The sequence below is a fragment of the Bombina bombina genome, chromosome 3, assembly GCF_027579735.1.
Source record: "Bombina bombina isolate aBomBom1 chromosome 3, aBomBom1.pri, whole genome shotgun sequence".
NCBI lineage: Eukaryota > Metazoa > Chordata > Amphibia > Anura > Bombinatoridae > Bombina > Bombina bombina.
The window spans coordinates 345,348,991-345,374,627 of NC_069501.1; the positions used below are offsets into that span (position 1 = coordinate 345,348,991).

Genomic DNA, 25,637 nt, shown 5'->3' on the forward strand with positions numbered 1-25,637 from the left:
ACGTCTCCTCCGCAATTGTATATGCAAATACCACTTAACCAATATTTCTGAACCACCTTAATCAGGTACAGCGTTTTTCAAGTGCTTGTCAAATGAAACAATGTTCAAGTAAAGTTGATCCACTTGTGATTATATAACTTAAAATCAGTGTCGGCCTGTGTCAAAAAGTATCAGTTCGCCTTTATATATAGGCTTTGATATATTGTTGCAGTTTGTGTGCTGTGTAAAACAATTTACCAATATTGTCCCATAGAAATAAGTGTAGACTACACCTTCATAGGTAGATGTGATCTGTTTTTCCGGATATGATATTAATTATTAAAGCAGATGAGAAAAACTTTATTTAGACTAACTATTGCTAGTCTTTACATTTATAAACATATCTCCTGAAATGAGTGATTATATTTATACATGACTTAAAAAAATCCCCTCCTCGTTGTTCAAAATAATCCAGACAATAGAGGGCAAAATTATGAAAAACAAATACAATTTTAATTTAAAGTGAATGCAAAGTTTAATAAATAAGGGACACTGAACCCAATTTTTCGTGATTCAGAATGCAATTTTAATCAACTTTCTAATTTATTCCTGTTAGCAAATTTTCTTTATTCTCTTGGTATCTTTATTTGAAATGCAAGTTTGTAAGTTTAGATGCCGGCCCATTTATGGTGAACAACCTGGGTTGCTGATTGGTGGATAAATTCATCCACCAATAAAAAAGTGCTGTCCAGAGTCCTGAACCAAGAAAAAAGCTTAGATGCCTTCTTTTTCAAATAAAGATAGCAAGAGAACGAAGAAAAATTGATAATAGGAGTAAATTAGAAAGTTGCTTAAAATTGCATGCTCTATCTGAATCACGAAACTTTACATTGAAGCTTCTTTTTTAAAATATTTACCTTTTCTTTATGGAAAGCAGATCACAGATTCTCCGCCCACAGCTCCTGCTGTAGTTAGCAGATTGATGACCAATCTGGGTTCCTCCAATCGTTGTGTGTCCCCTTTGGCATCCAGCTTGTGAGGCAACGCAATGATTGGGGGAAGCTGGATTTGTAATCGCTGTGGACAGAGGATCGCCAGTCTGTTTTCCATAAAGAAATGTAAGTATTTTAAAAAAGAAGCTTCAATGTAAAGTTTAATGAATGAAAGTGCCCTGTTTCTAAGAGAATTTTTAGATACCGGGCACTTATTTATTAAACTTTACATTCACTTTAATATATAATTGCTTTCACATTATATTACAATATGATACCTCACCTCACGGAAGCCTAACTATAATAAAAAACACACACACACAAACAACAATACTTTTTCAAACAGGAAGAAAAGAAACAGTAAACCATAGCTACCATGTAAATAATGGTAGTTAAATCTGATTGTATTTATACCATTTGGCAATCAACCCTAAAAATGTACTTACATCTGCTGCCAACACAGATTTGCCTTGGCAGCTTATATTAAGAGTAATGATACCTACTATTTTATCCCATTACTTGTTATGGAAATTCTTCTAGTTATGCAAAACTACAAAATAATAGTTCACTACTCCAACGTAACAATTTCACAAACAAGCCTCCCCTTTGGCAAACCAGTTTTAAAGCAATTGAAAAATGAATTCTCTTTAATGAAGATAATGCTTTACTGAAGGATAACTTGTGATTACAGACCATGTATATGTACTTGTAACTTACTGATAACCATCGTAAACATCTGAAATATTGTGCTTTTTAACAATTAGCCAATAAGCATTAACAAGAATTTGATGACCAGCCAATGTGCTTTAGTAGGAAGCTAAGTTCACAAATAATAAAGCTTTATTAGTTTCAATTTAAATTTAAAATTTTGAACGTCACATGAAGAAAAAAAAAAATCAACATTTCTAGATGATACTCTTTCCTATTGAAGACAATTCTTTTCTGAGTAAGAAGTCCAAGTTACAGTAACAAGAAAATTCACAAACCTAAAACATCCTAGTTCCTGAAAAACATTAATAAAAGTCATACTATATTAACAAAATAGTAATGTGGAGGTATGTAAAAGGTTAAAAGAAACTATACTCACTGTTCAATGGGTCTAATACTGAGCAACACCACCTGCTATTTATAATCAGATGAAGGTATGTATCTTGTTTATTTAACATACCAAGAACCTGTAAAAATAAAAATCCACCAGTCTTTAAAGTTAGCTTTTTCATACGTTCCGTAGAACGTATTTTCTTTTATACAGGAACAAAGGAAGGTTGGTGATGATTGACTGTGAATTCAAGAGATAGTTTGTAATAGTTAAACATGGCTTCAAACAGCCAAGAACGGTGGAGACAAATAGCATTAGTCATACATTAGAAACAAAAGGTAAATAAGTGAAACTAGAAACAGCTGTAATGGAATAAAAATGTGAATTCCATTTAGAGTCTTGTTTTCTTAAAAGTCTACTGAATGAATATCATCAGAGAAGCTTTAATACTAAAGAAACACACAATCCCCAGCCAAATCCCACAACTTGTTATACACTAGACCTATCAAATACATGATGCTTACTCCAAATATTGGACTCATTCTTATGCCTTCCAGACATAATTATGCATTTTATTAAATGTATCTACTGTAAAAGGTTTTATACTGTTACAATTGTCATTAAAACAGAATAAAAAGATCAATAGTTTATATACAGACATAGGGATCGGTTTATTATGCTATAGTGAACAGGGCGTACATACGCGCCCCTGTCTGTCGCAGCTCGCCCCCAGCGGGTTGAATTCCGCTTCTGGAATTCAACATTGCACAAGAACACAATTTTGCGCTCTTAAGCAACATCGCCCCCTGTCCATATACAGGTACAAAACTCTTTATACAAACTGCTTGGGTCCAGAAAAGGTTTGGATTTCAGAATATATGTGTCTATTTGCTTCTATAAAATTGGAGAGGGGGTAGGATTAAGTGTAGACAATAATATATTTTGTCATTTAGGCAATATTTACATGTCATAATAAATCTTATAAATGCAACCTTAAGGTAGTTTTATATCATTTTTAATACTTTTATATCCATAGTACCATAAGGAACATAGCACAGCACTGTAACCAGAACGGTAATAGTTGTGGTTTTAAATAAATAAAGTCTAGCATTTGCATTTATGAACACGGAAACAAAAACGTTTATGACTTTTTAGCAGGGAAATTGTCATTTTTAATAATTTTCTTTTTAACAAATATTAATGAAAAAGTTTGGGTTTCAGAATAATTTTGGGATTCCGGATTTGGGAATAAGTACCTGTATCTGTATTTCCTGTTTCCATGAATCAATGTCATTGGGTATCCCTATGTATATACCTAGCACTATAGAATTTGGTCATACGTTATAAATTAATATAATAGCAACAATAATAATACAATTATTAGGGAGCACAACATTAAAATGCCTTAATGTGTTACAGCATTTTATTGTTGCACCTTTGTTTGCATAACTACGTGTATAACTCATGCAAACATAAAGTTAAAAGTCAGAGCAGCAATGCACTACAGGGACATAACTGAACACATCTGGTGAGCCAATTACAAATGTTGTGTGAAGCCACCAATCAGCAAGTGCTACCCAGATGCTAAACCAAAAATAGGCCGTTTCCTGTGCTTACATTCCTGATATTTCATATAAAGATAGCAAGAAAATGAAGAAAAATGTATAAAAGGAGTAAATTAGGAAGCTTCTTAAAATTGCACATTCTATCTGAATCATGAAAGAAAGAAAAATGTGTTTTGTGTCCCTTTAATAATTTTGTCTTGTAACTTTCCCTATGGGATTTGCACCAAAGCTTGGCTGGGGTTAACTGCCTCAGTCCCTGAAAGCTGTGCAGCTATCTGTGAGTGCTGGTGAACACCCAGGGCTGTGAATTCTGTAGGGTCATGGGATGTATAACCAGTCTGATTTGAGAGTGCACTCCATTTCCATGTTTTGTACGTGTCTAGGGAAAATTCAAAGGCCCTGTGTCACCTTTGTTTGTATCTCAGTGTGTATGGTTGAAGGCATGAATTGTGTGGCTGTATACTAGGGACCCAGGGAGGAAGATACATTGATGTGGTTCTGGGCCAACCCCATTTGGCCAAATGCTGTAAATAACGCTTGCATTTTGTTTTTAATCTAGCTGTGTGCTTGCAAGAGAGTGACAGACTTTCTATGTGTTGAGCGTATGTGTAAATCTATATAAATATATAGATGATAGATATAGATAGATAGATAGATAGATAGATAGATAGATAGATAGATAGATACTTTGATAATGTTAGTAAAAATAACAGACTACTATTCTAGTAAACAATAAAATACTTATGTTTTATTTCTTGAAGAAACATGTCAATCAGTGTTCTCTACAAATCTGGCATGTTCATATTTGTCAGGCGGTTCACCAGTCAACATTTACAACACTAAAGTTATTAGGGAGGAGTGCTGTCAAATTCTAAAGACTTATTTCATATGTGAACTTCAAAGAAAGGCTTTGTTATTGAATCAGTTCCCCTTTAACTGTCAATATTCAAACAAATTAAATGATAAAAGCACTATTGTGTGAAATACATTCGATGATGAAAGACAGTAACATTAGTTATTGTTACATAGCTCAGTAATTTTGATGGTTATTATTTACTATGGTTACAAGTAGACAGTCCAGATTTGAGAGAATACTAACAGTGCTACTATTTGCAATTGGAGGCACACGTCAATAGTCACCCTGGGTGTTACCCAAATAGTATAATTTAGAATATTTTCAAATATTAACTTGCAATAAAATTAATACATACACAAATATCAAGAGATAATTTTGTACGCAGCAAATGACATCAGATGCAGTAAAAATGCTGCTTAAATGTCATAAGCACGTCTCCTAATATAAACGTGCAGCAGCAATCAAAGTTACTATTAGTTCTTTACCGCTCCGTATTTGTATCACTATTGTTCTTTTTTAGTTCTTTGGCAGTGATCCCCAGGCAAAAAAGATACAATAGATAAAAATGGTTACAAACCGCACTTGGTTCAGTTCAAGTTGAAACTATTTTGCCGGTGTCCACAAAGAATAGAAGAAAGGAGCGGGTGTCTCCTTACAGGAACTCCACAGGTCTTGCTTGAATCGGATCCGGTGCAGCTGGTTTATCACGGGGCTTCCACTGTGTGCGTCCCGTAGAGGCAAAAACTATGTGTAGGAGAAACAAGAAAACAGCGCATCCACGATTCACAGTAGAGTTTATTCAGGAGACACACCTACACATATAAAATTACACTTACAAGATAATGATGATAAAAGTGCCTGTAGCTCAAATAGCTTGATGGTTATATTCGTGAGCAGTCTACACAGAGGTTTCCTCTTTATGCCGACCAGCAGCTTCCAATTAGACCTCCTCGCTCAGGCTTGGATACAGCAACTTTCTCAAATACAGAGATTTAAAACAATGACATGCCAATCCACGTATGTGGTAAATCAACTCCTATGCAAGTGTGGGAAAATATATGTAGGGCGTACAAAAAGAACCATAAAAAGAAGATGGTACAAACACATTGAAAATATAAAGGCAGGGTTTGATAAGCATAGTGTATCCAGTCATTTTAATAATGTACATAATAGCAATCACAATGACTTATCTATAAGAGTATTAGAGCAGATAAAACCAGGACCATGTCCAAATAGAAGGTTACTATTACTTAGAAAATGTGAGACAAAATGGATACATCGCCTGGATTGCCTGGAACCTAAAGGCCTGAATATTGATATTGATTTGCAGGCCTTCATGAACTAAATACACACTTCTCAAATCTCCAAAAGCAGGAGTGACAATAGAGAGGTAAATGGAATTTTGTATAATTTTTTATAATTTTTTATTATTTTATATCAATGGTTTCACCATTTTTTACCATCTTTCACTATTTTTAAGCTTATATTTTTCATGAAGCATAAATGTATGAATTAAGTGCAATATGAAATGGGGGTTAAGTATCATGAGTAAGATTAAGTTAGTTCATTTGTATATATATATAATAATTTTTAAAATAATTTCTTAATGTATATAATTATATGTTCTATATTTCCACATATTTTTAAGACATTGGTGATTCTCTTTCCTTTTAATGTTTAGGCAGAAGGTCAGAGCATAGAATGCACCTCTCTTTGACTGTTTGTGGTTTTAGTGCCTATGTATTAAGGGAAACATGGTATACTGGTTACCCTCCCACAGACAGGTAGAGAGTGCGGGAAAATTGAAAATTTAAAGTTTGGTCTGAGAACAGAATCAGTTATACAATACATGTCCCTTGAGAAAGTCTGCCTGTGAGCAGAGGAAATGCGTTGGGTGTTCTATATTCCCATGATATGAGGAATATTGTGTTTTAAATCTCTGTATTTGAGAAAGTTGCTGTATCCAAGCCTGAACGAGGAGGTCTAATTGGAAGCTGCTGGTCGGCATAAAGAGGAAACCTCTGTGTAGACTGCTCACGAATATAACCATCAAGCTATTTGAGCTACAGGCACTTTTATCATCATTATCTTGTAAGTGTAATTTTATATGTGTAGGTGTGTCTCCTGAATAAACTCTACTGTGAATCGTGGATGCGCTGTTTTCTTGTTTCTCCTACAAGTAGACAGTCCATATACACATCCATTAAATGGACATAAACAGACACAATAAGGGCTAGATTACGAGTGAAGCGCAACATTGCGCTTTGGCGAGCACGATATTTGCGCTTCACTCTGTAATAACAATGCATGCAAATGTGCGCTGGTATTACAAGTTGAGTGCAAGGCGACTGTGACCTCCCGTTCGAATTGCATGGAAGCTTTGCTCTCACAACAGTGCGCTTCCATGGGCTTCAATGGGAGCCTCATTCTGATGCAGATAGACAGAGCACAGAACATAGGGCAGAGAAGAAGGTAAGTTGCGCAGCGTTGGGCAGCAAAGTTTAAATATATATGTATATGATTATATACATATATATTTATTGTTTAAATATGTATATACACTTATTAGCACATAAATATATATAAGCATATACATATATATTTACAGTTTTAACACAGTCCACATGTAAAGGCACTTTTCTAACACCCCACATCCCCTTACTTTAACCCCTTATAACTGCTTTGTGTAGTTATTTAAAAAAATAAAAAATAAAGACGCTACAATTTTTTATTTTAATAAAGGAATCTTACACTTTAGTTTGTGGGCAATTGGGGGACATTTTGTCCATTAACCGGGTTAATGAATTTGAGCAGAAAGTGTTTAAAGTAGCGGCGCTGTGTCACCTTCAGGGAACCAAGCTGCCCACGTCCTCTGGGTCAACCTTGTTGCTTTCACCTTCAAAATAAAAGAGCTCACAATAGTGTAAAATATTTCAGACAATGTGGTAGGCGCACAAACTGGTTATACTCACGAGATTGCAGTTAAAATAAGCCTTATATTAAAATCATCACAAAGGTGTCTTCAGGTGCAGCTTAAGGTTTTATTTAAAATACAGCTCATTTTAAATAAAACCTGAAGCTGCACCTGAAGACACCTTTGTGATGATTTTAATATAAGGCTTATTTTAACTGCAATCTCGTGAGTATAACCAGTTTGTGCGCCTACCACATTGTCTGAAATATTTTACACTATTGTGAGCTCTTTTATTTTGGAGGTGAAAGCAACAAGGTTGACCCAGAGGACGTGGGCAACTTGGTTCCCTGGAGGTGACACAGCGCTGCCACTTTCAACACTTTCAGCTTCTATACACGGTTTGGGAGAACCAGGGCTGGCAGCGAGCACCTGAGGGAAGTGCTAACATTGCTTCATACTTTATCCTTTCTAATAATGAATTTGAGCACAAAGTGCTAACACGAGCTCACAGTAGAATTAACCAGCCACTTTATTTATAGCATAGAGCCAATATAGCAGGGGTGGTTTAGAGAGGCAGTAGGCAGACGTCATTAATGAGAGTCACTGCCTGTCTCATTAGAACAGCAAACCTTGCTGCTAAACAGACAAGGGAGGTTATCACAACATGCTCTTGTAACAGTTTGCGACCAATACTGAATCTGCTGAATTTGCTCATGGTAATCTGATTCTCTGAACATAACTCAGGCAGAGCAGACACAGAAATAAAAAAAATATATATATATATACATATATATATATATATACACACACACAATTATATGCTGGCCATATAAGTATAAGTAGCTCAGTCTAAATATTAGTCCTTTCAATGTCCGTTTATTTACACAAAATATGTGCTTTGTTGTATGGCTCCACACATAGAATCTTAATAAAAATCCGCTAAATGTGTCCTACAATAACTGCATTATACAGATCTGCTAACACCAATTAGCATTTACACATAATTCGCTCCACATTCCCATCTACCAACAAATGATAACACAGTAAAATAATACTAAGCTCTTGTGACTATACTAGGAAGAAACTACCTGAAATTTGAGATGATAGCCAGCTGTCTGCAGTGCACCTCTAGTCCACGTAGCTAAGGCTATGGTAACCTCCAAGGACATCACCTTTTCACACTATTTAAACTGGGCAAGAATAGCAACCTATGCTATTTGAACCATACACATATAATGGAAATCTGAAAAGCAAAGTGAATGCTGAAGTCAAAATTTAACCTTGTTATCATTTGAAGGTTTCTGTAGCTTTTACTTATAGTAACAATGCATAAATGATGCTCAGATATAAATATTACAAGGGTAATCTATATGATGCACGTATGATTTCTGTAAATGGACAAAGGGTCTATAATATAGCTGAAGGTATATTAAACAGTATGAGTTTCTAAAAGCAATGTATTTTCATTGTTTATTTTGTTCCATTTTCCTTTTGTTGGTTTATAGAACAGGCAATAAAAGAGACTGTCCAAAAAGAGATCCCACACAGCTTAATTTGCACAGACTAGTTCTTCAAACATGGTGATGCCCATTATTTTATAGAAACTAAAGTAATTTATAGAAACTAAACTTTTACACTTATATTTGTAATTAAACAACTAATATAATTGTAAAAATGTATCTACATATTATTCTAAGACTAACCTTTACTTTGAATACATCATTAAGTCTAGCATGTATTTACCATTTAATATCCTTTTAAAAGGTGTAAATTGAAATGCGCATTGGTGCTTTAGCAGCATACATACATATGCCATGTGTGACTAGAGCATCAGGATTCACTATGTCTGCTCAGAGAGCTGGCTGTGGTCTGAAGACTTTGTTTGTGCCATACAGGGCACTACTGATTTTCTGTGAAGGTTTGGTGTTTGAATGCGGATGCGCGGGGTACTGACAGCATATGTGGGTATGCTGATGAAAAAAAGCATTAATTTTTACTAGACTCATTAACGCTAATGGAAGTATATTGCAAAAATGTTTCTATTCAAAATTGAATTTTACCCATGCACAATTCAATTCTATCCTTTTATGCAAACAATGAACTAGGCATACAAGTCCCTTATGCACCATTCTAACAACAACCTTTTCTTTTGCATGAAAGCATCACAGGGATGGATACCTCTAGTGCTTTTAAATACCCTCTAAATGCAGACACCTATGAATTATTAGTGGTTGTCTATGGTTTATTACTAGCATGTTTTCTGCCAATTCAGAGAAGATTTTGGAATAATTTATGTCTGTGCACATATGGAGAGCAATGGAAAGTGTCCAACATGGCGGTGTCCTTTGAATGTTTCAAATTAAGAAAATAAGTCATTTTTATGCTTATCAAACAGTACATTTTTAAATAATTGATTTTCTTTCAGTACAATGGGCTCCATGTACGACGTGTAAGCTGCTCCGGAGCCCTTGTTGAGCAGGTTCACACATGCGAGCCTGCTTCATGCAATGTAAGAAGCAGCGGTCAGTACTTCACATTTTAGTGAATCATATGCAGGGGTAAACCTAATAATTAGAAATAATAACAGTCCCTAAATTTAATTTTTAATACATGATGGGGTTGAACAAACTCTATTATTTGATGATTATCTGCATTTTAAAGGCTACGGATGAGCCGTTTTTTTAAATGATAACAGTCATTTTCATCTCTTATCAACAGCCCTATTTTCAATATTGGTTTTGCAAAAAAATGTCCCTATAATTAACATGTGCCAGTCCTGTTCTGCTCACAATGCAAATTCTCAATAATTATCAATACATTTTCAGAGCTATTTTTTACCAATCGAATCCCACAGTTAAGAGACATAATAAACCCTAAGACAACATTTTTCAACTTACTACCGGGTACCCCAAAAGGCTTTTGGATGTAACAAGACATATCCATTCTGCAGTTTTGCCAGCTGCAGAAAACAGAAAATGTGGCCGCCTGTAGCATTCGTCTCTTTTCTAAGACAGATTTCTACTTGCGAAAGTGAAACACATTAAAGGGACAGTCAACACCAAAATTGTTATTGTATAAAAAGATAGATAATGCCTTTACTACTGATTCCCCAGCGCTGCACAGCCAACATGGTTATATTAATATACTTTATAACCATTAAACCTCTGCCTTTTTCTAAGCCACTAAAGACAGCCTCTTATCAAATGCTTATTTAATAGCTTTTCACAACAGGGGCGTGATAGTACATGTGAACCATATAGATAACATTGTGCTCATGCCTGTGGCTTGTGCCCAACACAGCACTAATTAGCTTAAATGCAAGTCAATAGATAATAAATAAAAATCATACAATCAGGGGGCTGTCAGAAAAGGCTAAAATACAAAGTAATCACAAAGGTAAAAAGTGTATTAATATAACCATGTTGGTTATGCAAAACTGGGGAATGGGTAATAAAGGGTTTGTCTATCTTTTTAAACAATAAAACATTTTGAGTTGACTACTCAATTAATTACTACTGCCACATGGTATGACATCAGTAAGCAATGTCATCAAACAGATAAAAACGCTACCTGCTCAATCAATTAAAGCTAAACAAATAGCAATAATAAACACTTTAGTGAAATTAGTAATCTAACAAACACATATGGCCACTATACTTATAATGCTCCATGTGAATCCCTTGAAGAGGCATACACTCATATCTCTATGGTCTTGAGCATGTCCTTTTTAGCATATAACAATCAACATACAAGCCCTTCAACCTTTGATATAATCAATAAATCCTTGTTATTTCCATTATCTGCTGAAATTATGCACTATATAGGCAACATAACACTCAAAACTATGTGCATCTGAGGATATAAATCCTTCATACACCCCCCATCCCAGCTGGCCAGTCAGACACTGAGTCAATGTATGGGAGCTACAGTATATAGTGGTAAGGAATTGCCTGGAGATATAAATCTGTTGCAAATAAAAACATTCAGGCAAGCTATGCTATTAGTCAAAATAAAGAATAAATATAGTTATAAGAAATTGTACTATCATAGCAAACAAAATGTAATGTTTATACTTGTAAATAAAATATATAAAACGCACACAAGTATTAAATGTGTATTCTGTATTGCAGTTATATGATTTTTGTTATTGTTCCTGGCTGCCACTTGTTACCTAATTAAGAACTTAATGTATTGCTGATAGATACACGCTGCAGACATATCACAGCTTCTCCAACAAGTTTTTAGTCTCTAGAGAATTGTCTGGATGTTGCTTTGATGTTAATGTTTCATCTGAGGCTTTGTTCAGAAGTGCAGTGATTGTGTTCTGCATTATTTAGCATTCTGATGTGTTTCTACATTTAGGGCCAGATTACAAGTGGAGTGCATCGTCTGTGCGCAGGTTAAATTGCACTCGTACTACGAAATGAGCGTAAATGCGATCAGGAAATGTGGATTCAATTCAAATGCAACAAAATATCTGCACTCACTGGACTTATATGAATATTTTTTATAGAAGTATATATATCTGTATGTATGTATATACCTATATATAATCATCTATATATAGATATAGTACCAAAATACCATCAGATATATTTAGAAATATGTATTTATGAATAAATAGAACGTATTCTGCGCGAACTCTACTGATTTTTATTGTACACTGTTATATCTTCATATAAAGTGTTTTTTTTTATATATATCTGGAGTCTCCTGGATTTTTTATCTGAACATTTTTAATACATTGGACCATCTTGCACCGGAGTGGTATGTGCGCTGGGCCACTTTTAATATACCCAGCTTGCTTCATTAGCACTACAGTGTGCTCTATACTTTGTGAGTATATCTCTGAAGGGTAAAGCTGGTGGGTTCACACTCTGCTTACTAATTCCACACTAGGAGTCGCCCTCTGTATATCTTTTTACTTTTCAGATGATTTTGGAAATCTACTAAGAGGAGCTGCCCTAGCATTCTTATGCACAGTCAACTGGGACACTGATAAGTTTCCAGACTGCTCATCTAGGCATTATCTTTGCCTTCACTACATGTGAGTACAAAATCTATATCTCATTCTATTTATCCTTATATATACTGGCTACACTAGGAGGCGCCCTTTCTTTTTTGTTTCAGTATTCTGCTATGTGCAGAACATTGTAAAGTGAAATATTAATATTTTTATGACGGGTTAGCGCACTTCAGAATTTGCGATTGGGTATGCGCATATGTAAATATGTGATTGGGTTTGCGTGCGAGTAGGGAGTCAACTTTTTTTTCTACATTGATTTCCTACCCAGGCAGCATAAGATCTTAAAGGGACATAAAAGTCCAAAAACATGTTAGATAATTGTATTATTCCACTGCTGCTTGTATGTATCATGCATAAATAAAGTAATCTCCAAAGCAACAATGCACTACTGGGACATACTTAAAGTGATGGTAAACTCTCCCCTTTTTAAAATCAGATCTGGAATGTAAGCGCTATTTTAGATGGAGTTTAATTCATTAGCTGTAATGAAGATGCAGTATAACATGCTTTTTAATATAGATATTAAATTCAAATACTGCATGCTCCTCCGCCCACTTCAAAAGTAAAATTTTCTGTGAACTAACAGATTGAATTGTTGTCCAATCAGCGCTCTCCCCATATGGCACTTTTGTTGTAGCTAAAGCATTGATTGGAGAGTAATTCACTCATTTAGCTGACAGAAAAATTGACTTTTGAAGTGGGTGGTGTAACGTGGGGTATTTGAATTTCATATCTATATTAAAAACTAAGTTACAGCGCATCTTCATTGCACATGATGAATAAAACTCCATCTAAAATAGCGCTTACATTCAGATCTGATTTTAAAAAGGGGAGAGTTTACCATCACTTTAAACACAGTCAGTGAGCCAATGACAAAAGTCATAAGTCTGTAGCCACCAAACAACATCTAACTTCCAGTACTGCACTGCTACTCCTAATTCTACCTAGGTGTGTTTTTAAAAAAAAAAAAAAAGAATACAAAGACAACAGAGTGAATTTGATAATACAAATAAACTGAAAAGTGACTTAAGATGATATGCTCTGTCTGAACTATGAGTTTTATTCTGACTTTTATTTTCCTTTAACATTTTAACATTGAAATGCTCTCTCTAAAAGCTCTGATTCACTGGAGCGTGTACATTTTTCATTACTGGCATCCAGATAAAGTACAGCGGCAAGTAAATGAGGGTCTTGCAACTGCCATTCCTGATTTGCTCATTAGGGGTAGATTTACTATCTCTGCCGGCGGATAGGTTAGCAAGTACTGAACACCCTGAATGAGTGACTGATCTTGTCACTTCTGCGGTGGTGGAGAGGAAAGAGAAGCAGTCCTCTGCTTCTTAAAGGACCAGTCAACACAGTAGATTTGCATAATCAACCAATGTAAGATAACAAGACAATGCAATAGCACTTAGTCTGAACTTGAAATGAGTAGTAGATTTTTTTTCTGACAATTTTAAAAATGATGTATTTTTCCACTCCCCCTGTACCATGTGACAGCCATCAGCCAATCACAAATGCATACACGTAGCATGTGACAGCAATCAGCCATTCACAAATGCATACACGCTTATTCTTGCACATGCTCAATAGGAGCTGGTGACTCAAAAATTTAAAATATAAAAAGACTGTGCACATTTTGTTAATGGAAGTAAATTGGAAAGTTGTTTAAAATTGCATACTCTATCTGAATAATGAAAGTTTAATTTTTATTTAGTGTCCCTTTAAATATGTGGCAGCAATTTCGCTTATGCAAACCTGTTCCACATAGCCCAAAAAGCTCCATATGCAGCTTAATAAACCTACCCCTATTTGCGTTCTACCTGGGAACTGCAATGCTTGCAGTTTCCAAGTGGGACTTCTTTATCTATGTGTTTAACTCCACTGTGTTGAAAATATATTAAATTAGGATCAGTTGTTGTTTTTTCATGTGAACATCCCTTCAATATTTACTTCATTTTGAAGCCAAACAAGAACTTGTATCAATCTTCTGATAGCAAATGAGATCCAAATGGGATAAAAAAAAAAAAGTACTACAACATTAGACACAACAAGGTAATTTAATAAATTTTTATTGGCCCTCCATCTTCCAAAATTGTATGTTTTTAGGATTGAGAACATATCTTGGAGCACTGGTATGATCCAAAGCTTAAAATATCCTGCACATTGTTGCATGATGCTATACTGAAGCATTTACCTAACCTCATCTGCAACTCACATATTGCTAACCAGACCTCATTCATGCACCAGACAAATAAAGTTGTGGTATCATTTTTGCTATATATAGTTTTGAGGAATTTGTAAAAAGATTTTTATTGTTATTTAGATTGATAGATTTCTCAATTGTGTTTACCACTTGCACAATAATTCTAACGTGTCTCTTCTCAAGATCACTTCAAAAGCTCACTAGGAACTCCCCAGTAGAAGTGAAATGCATGAGTCATATTAAAGCCTGGTCAGCTACTGTTACAGTCAATTAGATATCAACTTCCCTTTTCGCATGAGATTGGTATAAATGACACAAAACTGACAACAATGTTACAAAGGGCTTCAAACAGAGCTACAAACTGTAAACTAATCTCAGTAATTGGCAGTATATTGTACCCTGGGTAATTAAAATGTCATTTGTATTGTAAGCTGATCAGTTCAATACAGTATAGTGAATGCTAACAACATATTCCGGTAAAGCTAAAATCACTATTCAAATTGCTTAAAGCGATATTCTAATGGAAACACAGAAATAATGTAATTCATTTGAACATTTTACTTTAACACAATTCCTCTGCAAACTATGACCCCTGTAGCAGCCTTGTTAGGTGCTAATGAGGCAGCATTTACTGCTCGATTCTAACATTGCACAAACAAGTGCTAGTGAAGCCACGCCCCCTGGCTTTACACAACTAATCGTGCAAGAGAAGGGCTTCCCAATCATCCCTGACACATTAGTCCAGGATCATTTAACCCTGTCACCTCCGAGGTGGAGAAAATGTTAGGAAGAAATAGTTGGAACATTTCAGCCAAAAGTAAAATAAACATCAGTTTTGATTAGAAGCATGTTTGCAATATACATATATTACCAAAAATGCTTCTACTAAAAGCTATAGCAGAGTTTACTATGAACATCTGCATGGAACATATCTATCAGCATTTTAAAGAGCTGGTCTACTCAGAGAGCCAGAGGTGCATTGTATCATGTGAAATAAAGGGACATTAAATACTTTGAGATGGTAATATAAAATGGGAAATAGGATATATATATATATATATATATATATATATATATATATATATATATATATATATAAACTCTAATATACTTTAATGAATTATTTTGTCCCCATTTTCTGTAATTCCATTCTGTAATTGTGAGCATTTCAGTTCTTGTTAGAAATGGAAGTGCAGAACCATGTTATATTCCACACAGCCAATGGCTGCACACTCTAGTGACCTATTTATAACTGTCTCTAATTGGTCACAGCAGAGAAAGTAACCTAAGTTACAATATGGCAGCTCCCATTGTTTTATATACATCAAACCTTTACACTTATTTTATCACTATTTAAACAACTAATGTAACTTTAAAAAATACAGCTACATGTTATTCAGAGACTAATCTTTTTTTCTTAATGCATCAGTCTATCTAACATTTATTTAGTGTGTAATGTCCCTTTAAATCATCCCTGTGCACAGAAAAAGCTGTCAATGAAAACTGTGATAGTTTTAATAAAATATGTGTTGTTAATAGATGTGCTTCTATTCAAAACTGAAATATGCATTTCAGTTCTGTCTGGAATGTCACTCTAAGACCAATGCTTTTTAACTTTTGTTTGCAAGTTTGCATGAGCAAGTCTGTTTCACAAGGGCTTCCAAGCTTGATAAATGGAGCCATATGTGTTTAACCCCAGCAAATGAGTCAAACAAATAGCTAAAGTTTGACTCAGAGGACCATCACTTTTAGTTCCTAAGTAAGACACATCAGGTAATTGGTTGCTACATTCATTTGCTGCTTCAAATTGGTCCGCTAGCTGGTGTTGCAGCTTTAAGCTGGACTTCAGCTTTACATTTAAAGGGATATGAAAACCATTTTTTTTTTCCTTTCTTTCATGATTCGGATAGAATATGCAATTTTAAGCAACTTTCTAATTTACTCCTATTATTAATCTTTCTCTGTTCTCCTGGTATCTTTATTAGAAAAAGCAGGAATGTAAGCTTAGGAGCCAGCCCATCTTTGCTTCAGCACCTGAGTAGCGTTTGCTGATTGGTGGCTTCAGCGCCCTGTGTAGTGCTTGCTTATTAGTGGCTACATTTAGCCACCAATCAGCAAGCGCTACCCAGGTGCTGAACAAAAACATGGGCCAGCTCCTAAGCTTACATTCTTGCTTTTCAAAAAAAGATACCAAGAGAACAAAAAATATAATAGGAGTAAATTAGAAAGTTGCTTACAATCGCATGCTCTATTTGAATCATGAAAGAAAAAAAGGGGTTTATATCCCTTTAACCACTATCCAATGATTAAACAGATTGTTGAAGGTGGACACTAAGTTAGAATTCCCCTTTAATTAGAGATGCCAAATGCCATGAATCAAAAATGATTTCTAGAAACAAAATGGATTAAATAGACATGTGAAGAATAGGTATGAACTAATTGGTCCTAATACTTAGTACTATCATATGCATTCACTGAACCTTGAAGGATTCCATGAATTTGTTCCTGTTTTAGATCAAAGTGAGAATTAAAGGGACAGTATACTGTAAAATAGTTTTTCCCTTAATGTGTTTACAATTGTTTTTTTTACCAACTGCAGAGTAAAAAATGTATGAAAATTAGCTTTTTAAGGTTTATTTCTGTATATTAAATCTCTGATTTTGTGTTTTGAAGCCACAGCCTAATAAAATAGGTTGAGCTTGTAGGTATAATCAGATCTCATTACTGTATCACATTGTGCACATATACCTGCTTCTTTATCTTATATCTGTCCTTAAAACAATCACCAATACTTTGAGAGAACAAAGAAAAATCAACAATTTATTACCTTATCTCTGCTTTATCACACTGGGAGTGTAATTTCTTCTGCTGGCTGTGTTTGCACAGCTTATCTATAGCTGGTACGCGCGGCCACAAACTTTCAGAATAGGTGGGGATACCACATGTCAAATTAACTATTTCAAATGCCAATATAAGGGTAAAGGAGCTACTTGTAAACAATTTAATACACTCCAGCAGGTAAAGTGGATCATTGGGAACAAATTAAAGGGGAGAAAATTTTTGAGTAAACTGTCCCTTTAAGTTAAAAAAAATCTAAATTCTGTAAAAATATGCATAAAAATGATTATGTAACCATATAAATATTTAATAACTTTATAAACACAAAAGCTATAATTACATCAACATTCTATTTCAGTACAGAAAAAAAGATGATATAATAAAAAATGCCCCTGGCTGTACTTTTTTTTTATAATAATGAGTTTTATTTTCTGCTGTGCTGACACATAATATGTAATAGCATGCTGACATTCAGACATTAAATGATAAATGAGTTACAGCAGATATCAATGAGGAAATATGTTATATTGATTTCACCCCCCCCCCCCCCATAAATATGTTGACATGGGCAAAGCCATAATTTACTGGATGAAGCGCAAGAAATTGGTTCTGCATACAAATTATTACAAATGTGTACTGTGAAGTCAGCACATTAAATTAGTGAAAGTAGTTATACTGTGATAGTCTTTAAAGGGACATACAAGTGCAAAAATATTTTTAATATGTTAGATCATTTTATTATTGCAATATTTTATTATTGCAATATTTGCTGCATATAATTGCATATAATTATGTGTTTAACTCCGGCAAATGGGGTTAAACACATAGTCAAAGTAGGCTCCAGAGCAGCAATGCACTAATTAGAGCTAGCTAAACACATGTGATCAGCCAATGACAAGAGACATATGTGTACAGCCACCAATCACCAGCTAGATTCCAGAAGTGCATTGCTGTTCCTTAGCCTACCTAGATATCCTTTTCAATAAAGGATACCAAGAGAATTAGGTAAATTTACTAATAGAAGTAAATTTAATTGTTTCCTAAACTCTTATATTCTGTCTGAAAGTTGCCCCAATTTAGCAAAGTAACGTTTTAAAGGTACAGAACTTTAATGAAGAATTCATTTTTAGTATACAACTGAACATGGTTATTTTATTTACCATTGGTTGATTTTCATTTAAAAAGTATCTTTACATATAGATTCAAATTGAAATAAAAATCCTGATCCCTCTAGACATTTTCTCATACTCTGTATTAAGTTTATGGTTATTTATAACTTCCTGGCCTTCTTTTGTTAGGCAACCACTACATTGTGATTTGTTGACCAGTGTAAGAGCTTATTTCTATCTGTCCCTAACTGACCACAGCAAGAGAGATAAGAAAAACAAACTCAAGAGCATTTTCAAAGGTTACATGCATGGACTACAAAACAATGCAAGGTTTGCTAACAGTAAAACAGTTTAAATGATAAAAAAAACATTTATTTATATGCATTGCAAATCATTTGTAACATGGGGACATTAAAACACCAAATCAAGTCTATACAGAATGAAATATAGAAAGTAAAAATTAGCTGGGGGAATAATATGCAGGTATTTAATTATATTGAAGTGTAAAGTTTTAGTTTCCTTGCACTGCCTCAGCACCGCCTATTCTGTTGAGGCCAATTAGGTACATTTATAAATAGGTCCGTAGAGTGTACAACCAATGAATGAGTTGAATATAGCAGTCACACTTGAAGCCTTCCCTTCCACTCCTAACAGGGATTGGAAAGCCAACCATTTTTCAAATTACATCATAGGAAAAGGGGGCAAAATAAATAAACAACACATATTCCATTTTTTAGTACAAATAATAAAAATATTTTATAGTACAATCTCAAGGAGTTTAAAGTAATTTATTATATAAAAATGGTTTTAAAGTTATTTTAAAAGAGAGGTGGGATATTTTAAATCAGAGGCATTTTTTTTTTCTTACACTTGCGATAGATCCCATAAGATCACTAGAAGTCTAAAGAAAACCTGACCCCTGTGACCAATATGTCCTATAAATAAATGGAAAGTAACGAGCAATAAATATAGGGAGCAAGGAATTTCTGGGTTACATTCTCAGGACTGAAAATGCAGACAGGGTCAGTGGTCAGAACTGACATTAAATACTTTGCCTAAAATAATCTATAGATTCAAATATAATTTTTCATCATATATATATATATATATATATATATATATATATATATATATATATATATATATATATATATATATCCTTTCGGCATCTATTATATTTACCAAATGATCATATTATTATTAATCCATGTTTATCAAAGAAACACCTTCAGACCTTACATGTCAGTGAAGAATTAGCTATTGATTTTACTAGCTTGTAATAGGTTTTTAACTACTATACTATTTCAGCAAATAATAGAAGTCAATTCTAATTCTACTCCTCAAGCGTGTGTTTGTGTACACTGAAATCCATTCAGGCACTCAATGTTTGTATAAGTTGTGCAGCATGCCACAACAGGCTAACAGCTGGCAGGATCAAAGACATACAAATCCGCCAAGCTCTCATCTCTCCCATCTACAAGATTCATCTGCAGACTCAACTTCTTAATTGTTTTACCAGTTCTGTAAATATAAACGCTACACTCAGTCATATTAAAATATCTTTCTGGTAATGTTCTATATCCATGCTGTTTCATATACTCTAGATCAGAACTGTATTTTTATTGGGTTGTGAGGTATACTTTTGTGTAGAATCAAATCCCAGTGGATCAGGTTTAATATAATATATAAAGAGATACCAAAAAACACCCTGTATGTTCTATAATTACAAACACAGACAAGGAAACATATACAGAAATTGCAAGATCATCACTTAGTATTAACATCTAAAAATATCTGGCATATGTATCTGACCTGATTAAAATGGTTTCAGAATGTCAAAGCAAGTCTTCATCAGACTGATCAGCACTACAACTATATCTATTTATAGTATTATATATTATGTACATATTTATCTATCTATATCAGATATCCCTTTCCATACTCTGTATGACATCTCTCTCTGTCTCTCTCTCCTCTTCATTTTCTATGTATTATAATCTTTATGTATAACTCCATGTACCCTTCTTTGCTGTCCACACTCACTATGTGTGTCTCTCTCTCTCATATGGGGCTGATAAGTACCTTTCAATCTGGACAGGAATCACATTAAATCTGTATATGGTCCAGTAGCCAACCTAATAATAACCAATCACCACCCATCCACTACCCACAATGCACCTTCTCTCTGTATGGGCTCACTTTCTCTCACAAGACACCTAATGACCATACTCTTCATGAATTATGTTTTTTCAGTCTCTGTACAACCCCTTTCTTCCATAATATCTCTGCTCTCTCCCTTTCTGTTTATGTGGCCCTTTATAGAAGATATTTACGTTTAGATTTCTCTTATACAAGTTTAGATGTGTTTGATGCTCTATAAAGAAAGGATAAAGCATAATCCTAGTATTTCTGTACTTGCAAAAAACAAGAGGTTTCAAGATGTCCTAATATATAGTATCAAGATATTTTTGGCAATTTTTTGGTATAAATGGCGAAACATTGCAAGTTTTGATAAAGTTTAACATCTTAGAAAACAATTTCATATGATGTATAATTAATGTATCCTCATGTAAATACATTCAAAAGTTCCTTTAAATCATAGTTTTAATCAAGATTCTAGTTAAAACGTTCATTAACCTCCAAATACATAAATCAAATCACATTATAACTCTGTTTAAATGAGTAGCACCAGTCAAAACACAAATGTTCACATAAGCAAATGGCCCTAACTTAAAAAAACCCTCATTAGTTCACTTTAAAAGCTGATCCACAGATGACAGTTGTATTCTGACTTTATTACTAGCAAGACAACTTTGTGAATGCACCTTGTGTTTTATATAGAAGCTGAGGATATTCTCTGTAAAACAAACACACACATGAAACTCAAATCTTATATAGACTGCTTCAGTCTCCTAAATCTTATTTCTTTTTAGAATAAGCTGAAGCTGGTCAAAACATTTATCTATTTATTGATGGGTTTTTTTTTTCTTTCCTCTTCTTGCAGTTAATAATAAGTACCAAAGAGATTGCACTCTGTTCTTCAGTAGCAGAGGGTTTTGGTTAGAGTTTCAGTGCAGGTTGACATTTAAAAAGGCACATTAAATACCTCTTCCTTGTGTGCTTGTCTCACACTCCCAAGAAAAACAAAGAAGCAAATGATATAATCTAAGTTTTCAAAATGCTGCAAATCAAATAGCTGGTTTAGGCAATTTGCAGATTTTTGAAAATCCAAGCTACTGCATTTGCTTTTTGGCCTCTCTAAGGAGTTTGGGACAAGCACAATTTTAGATCAAAGAAGAGGTAATTAATGTACAAGTAGGGTGATCCTCAAGTACAGGTATTATTCCATATTGTGGTATAGCCCATAAGACTTGATACTGAGACTAATTAACAGCTGTAATTTGTTTTCTGATGTTCTTAAGTCTAATTATAAAGTTAACACATACTCCAAAGAAGAATAACAAAGATAAAGTAAAGCCATCTTTAAGAATTGATACAACTGTGCTTTTGTATTTTTAAGTATATATTGAAGAAAGGCACTTGACATAAATACAGTGATCTGATCTCTATGACCCCCACATCTCACTTCAGCACTTTATCCTCTGTTAAGTATTCATAGGCATGCATTGGAGACTCTTGTCAATAAATCAATGGATTGCTCTACTCAAAAGCTTGCACATCACAGCAACTGAGACATAAATGATCAATTAGTCACCTTGGTGCTGGAGTAATTGGAAAATGTATATTTAAATGTTTACAGAAATCTAACCAAGAACAAAAAAATAGTGGAAATATTTAACACAAATATTTTTTTTTTTATAAATATAAAGTAAATATATTAAACATTAAGTAAGAAATCTTTTTTAAAGCAATTATCAATAACTTAACTGGACTTAGGGGCATTTTCCTGCATGTATACGACCTACTAGAGATTCATCATAATGTAAACAAAAAAAAAAAGAGGCAAGTAAAAGTGGTATCAAAATAATATAACATTGTTAAAAGTCAATGCATAATTTGTAAAGCTGCATCAATCTTTAGCTATATTAAAGCCTATTGGTAAATACAGTCAAGTCTCTACAAGCCAGAAAATAAAAAGTAGGTTTACTAAGGACTGAGACAAGTAAAAATGTGTTGAGCATATTCAAACACCATCTTTTAGACACATTAAAACCTGATGTTTAAATTACATTTTAAATGCACTACATGAAGAAGAAATGTGTAAAATTCTAAAAAAAAAAACGGTTACTATTACCAATGATCATAACTGACCACTAAAAATCACACTATATATACAGCTAAGTTAATTTCAGTGAGTAGCTAATGTCTGAATTTTTTTTTTTTTTTTGGCAAAGTGCAATATTGAGGGTTTTTTTTTTTTTTTTTTTTTTTTTTTCACTTTTCAAGGTTGCTTTCCAGAATATAATCATACATCATAATAAGATAGTGCCTATTAAATTGGAAAAACAAATGATTCACAAATTTCTGCTAACATGTACATATCTCTATTTACCTCCTACACAACCTCAAAAATGTTTTATGCATAGTTAACTGTCTGGCTAAGAGATTTTATAAGCTAATTTAAACAGTATTACTAATGTTATGAAAGTGTTATTTTTAATAAAATATATAGAGAGCTATTTTTTTTTTTTCAAATTAAAAAAGTACATTTTTATGATTTTAGTAATTTTACAGGAAAACAACTGACTAGTGCCCTGCAGTATAAAACCTGCTATAATAAAATGTGAAATTTTTGCAAACACATGTGTAATACATTTACAACTGGATTTACTGTAACAGAATGCCTACTGCTAACAATATACTTTTTTTCATAACATAGCTGCAGAAGCAGAAATATATTGCATACACAGTGCAAACTCCCAACTCCTTGTGTACCAATTTTAAATTTAGTTTCAATAAATGCAAGCATCATGTGTATTGGTGTTTGACTTTAATCATTTAATACAGTGCTGCCATATTATAATTAAATAATAAAACAATACATATTGTAGCTGAAAAATCTGAAATGACTTTATTATCAAACTGATTTGCTTAAGTTTATCAATTCTGACATTAACTAGACGCCTGAAGCTATACATACATGACACAAACCTATCATCTCTAAATCCATCTCCCCTCAGTTTTATGACTCCAACATGCTGAGACGGACCATAGATATGGCATTTGTCACCGTAAAAGCCAACAGGTGTCATAAACTGCTAAGGGAAGAATTATTCTACATAAACATCCCTTTGGCAAAATATTTTGAGACACTCATGTGCCTTGTAGTGAGTAAGTAAATTTTGTTTAATGAAATCTAGGATTTTCTCTTAATACCATTAGGTTGTATAGAATTTATGAAGCCCATTACTGTTCTAACCATTTCATGGCCCATTACCCAGTTTGGATGCCTACCCACTACAAGTCTAGTTAAAAAACAAAAAACAAAACACACATAGTAATAATGAGTGCCTTTCCTATTGATGGTACTCTATCAACAGATGGTTTGAATGGTAAGACATTTATATGAGTGGCAATAAAACTGCCATTATGTGTTATAAAAATCTCTAAATTCTGAAGACAACTATATGGTCAAAGTATCTCAACAGCATTAATTAGAGACCAGAGTTTTATTAACAGCATTTGTTACCCTTAGGGTGCCTATGGATAGACTATTGGGATAGCCTAAACTTATTGAGAAGCAGATGCTTTTAGATTTTCCAAATACAGAATTCAACTCAATAGATGAGATTTCAGTATTATTATAGGGCAGCTGTACATTTCATAGCAGTTTATTGGAGCACATTATGTCCCAGATGTTGACCTCTTTGGTAGCAAAATAGTGACCATTGGAATGAGGTGCTGTGCAATCATTAAAATACAACAGAGTGCTTAGTCTTTTGTAATAGAATAGTAAAAGATCATGTCCCTATAAGCACACTGTGACACATAATAGTTACATTTATTTTGATGTCTAAAGTAAAAAATGTTCAGAGCTACAACAGATATCTGATTTGTTCTTTTTCATTTCAAAAAGCTACATCAAACGTGCACTTGATGTTTTGTGCTACTACATATACTATCCATCACTTGTACCTTCTGTGTCTGCATTAGAAATATGAGTTAACTAATGGCAATTTATAAAATGTGACATAAAATAAGCCTTTAAAAGATTTTCCTGGACTTGAACCTTCAAACTCCCAGTGATGTTTAAAGCTACTACATGCACTTGCAAACAGTACTTTCTGTGGCTGCATTAGGAATATGGGTTAACTAACCTGCACTTTGCAGGCAATTTGTACTACTGTAATGTGACATAAAAGAAGACTTCTGCTTTGAGGGGATTCGAACCTACTACCCTGAAGTGGGCAATAACAACATAGCGTGCACGGGAAGTACCTGGAAGTGTTTGAAGAAGGCAGAGATGCGAGTGATGTGCAGGCTCAGACACCTGACGTGCATCTTGCTCTGTAAACACTCAGCGTGGAGACTGACTCGTCCTGTTTGCGAGAAGCAGAAGCAGCAGCTGAGTTGAAGCTACCCCACAGCAAGATAATCCACAGAAAAAATGTCATAGAGCAGCCGTGATCCTGCAGCCACATCATGTCCAACAGATGAATGGGTGAGCTCCCTGCACAGATCTGCAAAAGCACTGACTGAGTGGGAAATGAATAAAAGGCTTCAGCTCTGCAGAAACAAAAAAGAAAGTTCAATCATTCAACTCTATTTCGTTTTAGCTCAGTGTTCTCCCCCTCCTCCTGCTGCTTCTCACCACTCCTCTCCAGGCAGCTGAAACCTCCTGAGGGCGGACTCAGCCTGACAGAGACTATCTCTATTGGCCGGGAAAAGGGAATGAGTGACAGGTTGGTAAAGGAGAGGATACCATTTAAATACTATAGAATTATCATGCCATTAATATTAAAAAACAAATATGTAGGAAAACTCCACTCTCTTTAATAAGTCGTTGGTATACATATAAAGGTGAGAATGACTGAAATATTGCATTAACCAAAATGGAAAAAAAAAATATTAAAATTATTTTAGTTTAGATTGTGTTCCAGTTGAAAATAAAAGAACAAAAATCTTTATTGAAGTCTTTGTGACAAACTGTAC

At 34.1% G+C, this 25,637-nt stretch overlaps 1 protein-coding gene across 1 annotated transcript in view; it reads right to left on the bottom strand.

Moving 5' to 3' along the window:
• Positions 1-25,203, bottom strand: part of ANOS1 (anosmin 1) — a 210,802-nt gene extending 185,599 nt beyond the window's left edge. Inside the window, 2 exon segments of the mRNA XM_053706453.1 lie at positions 24,924-24,979; positions 24,982-25,203. Coding sequence (XP_053562428.1) covers positions 24,924-24,979; positions 24,982-25,129 — 204 coding nt within the window. The 5' untranslated portion in view covers positions 25,130-25,203.
• Positions 25,204-25,637: the final 434 nt, after the last annotated feature.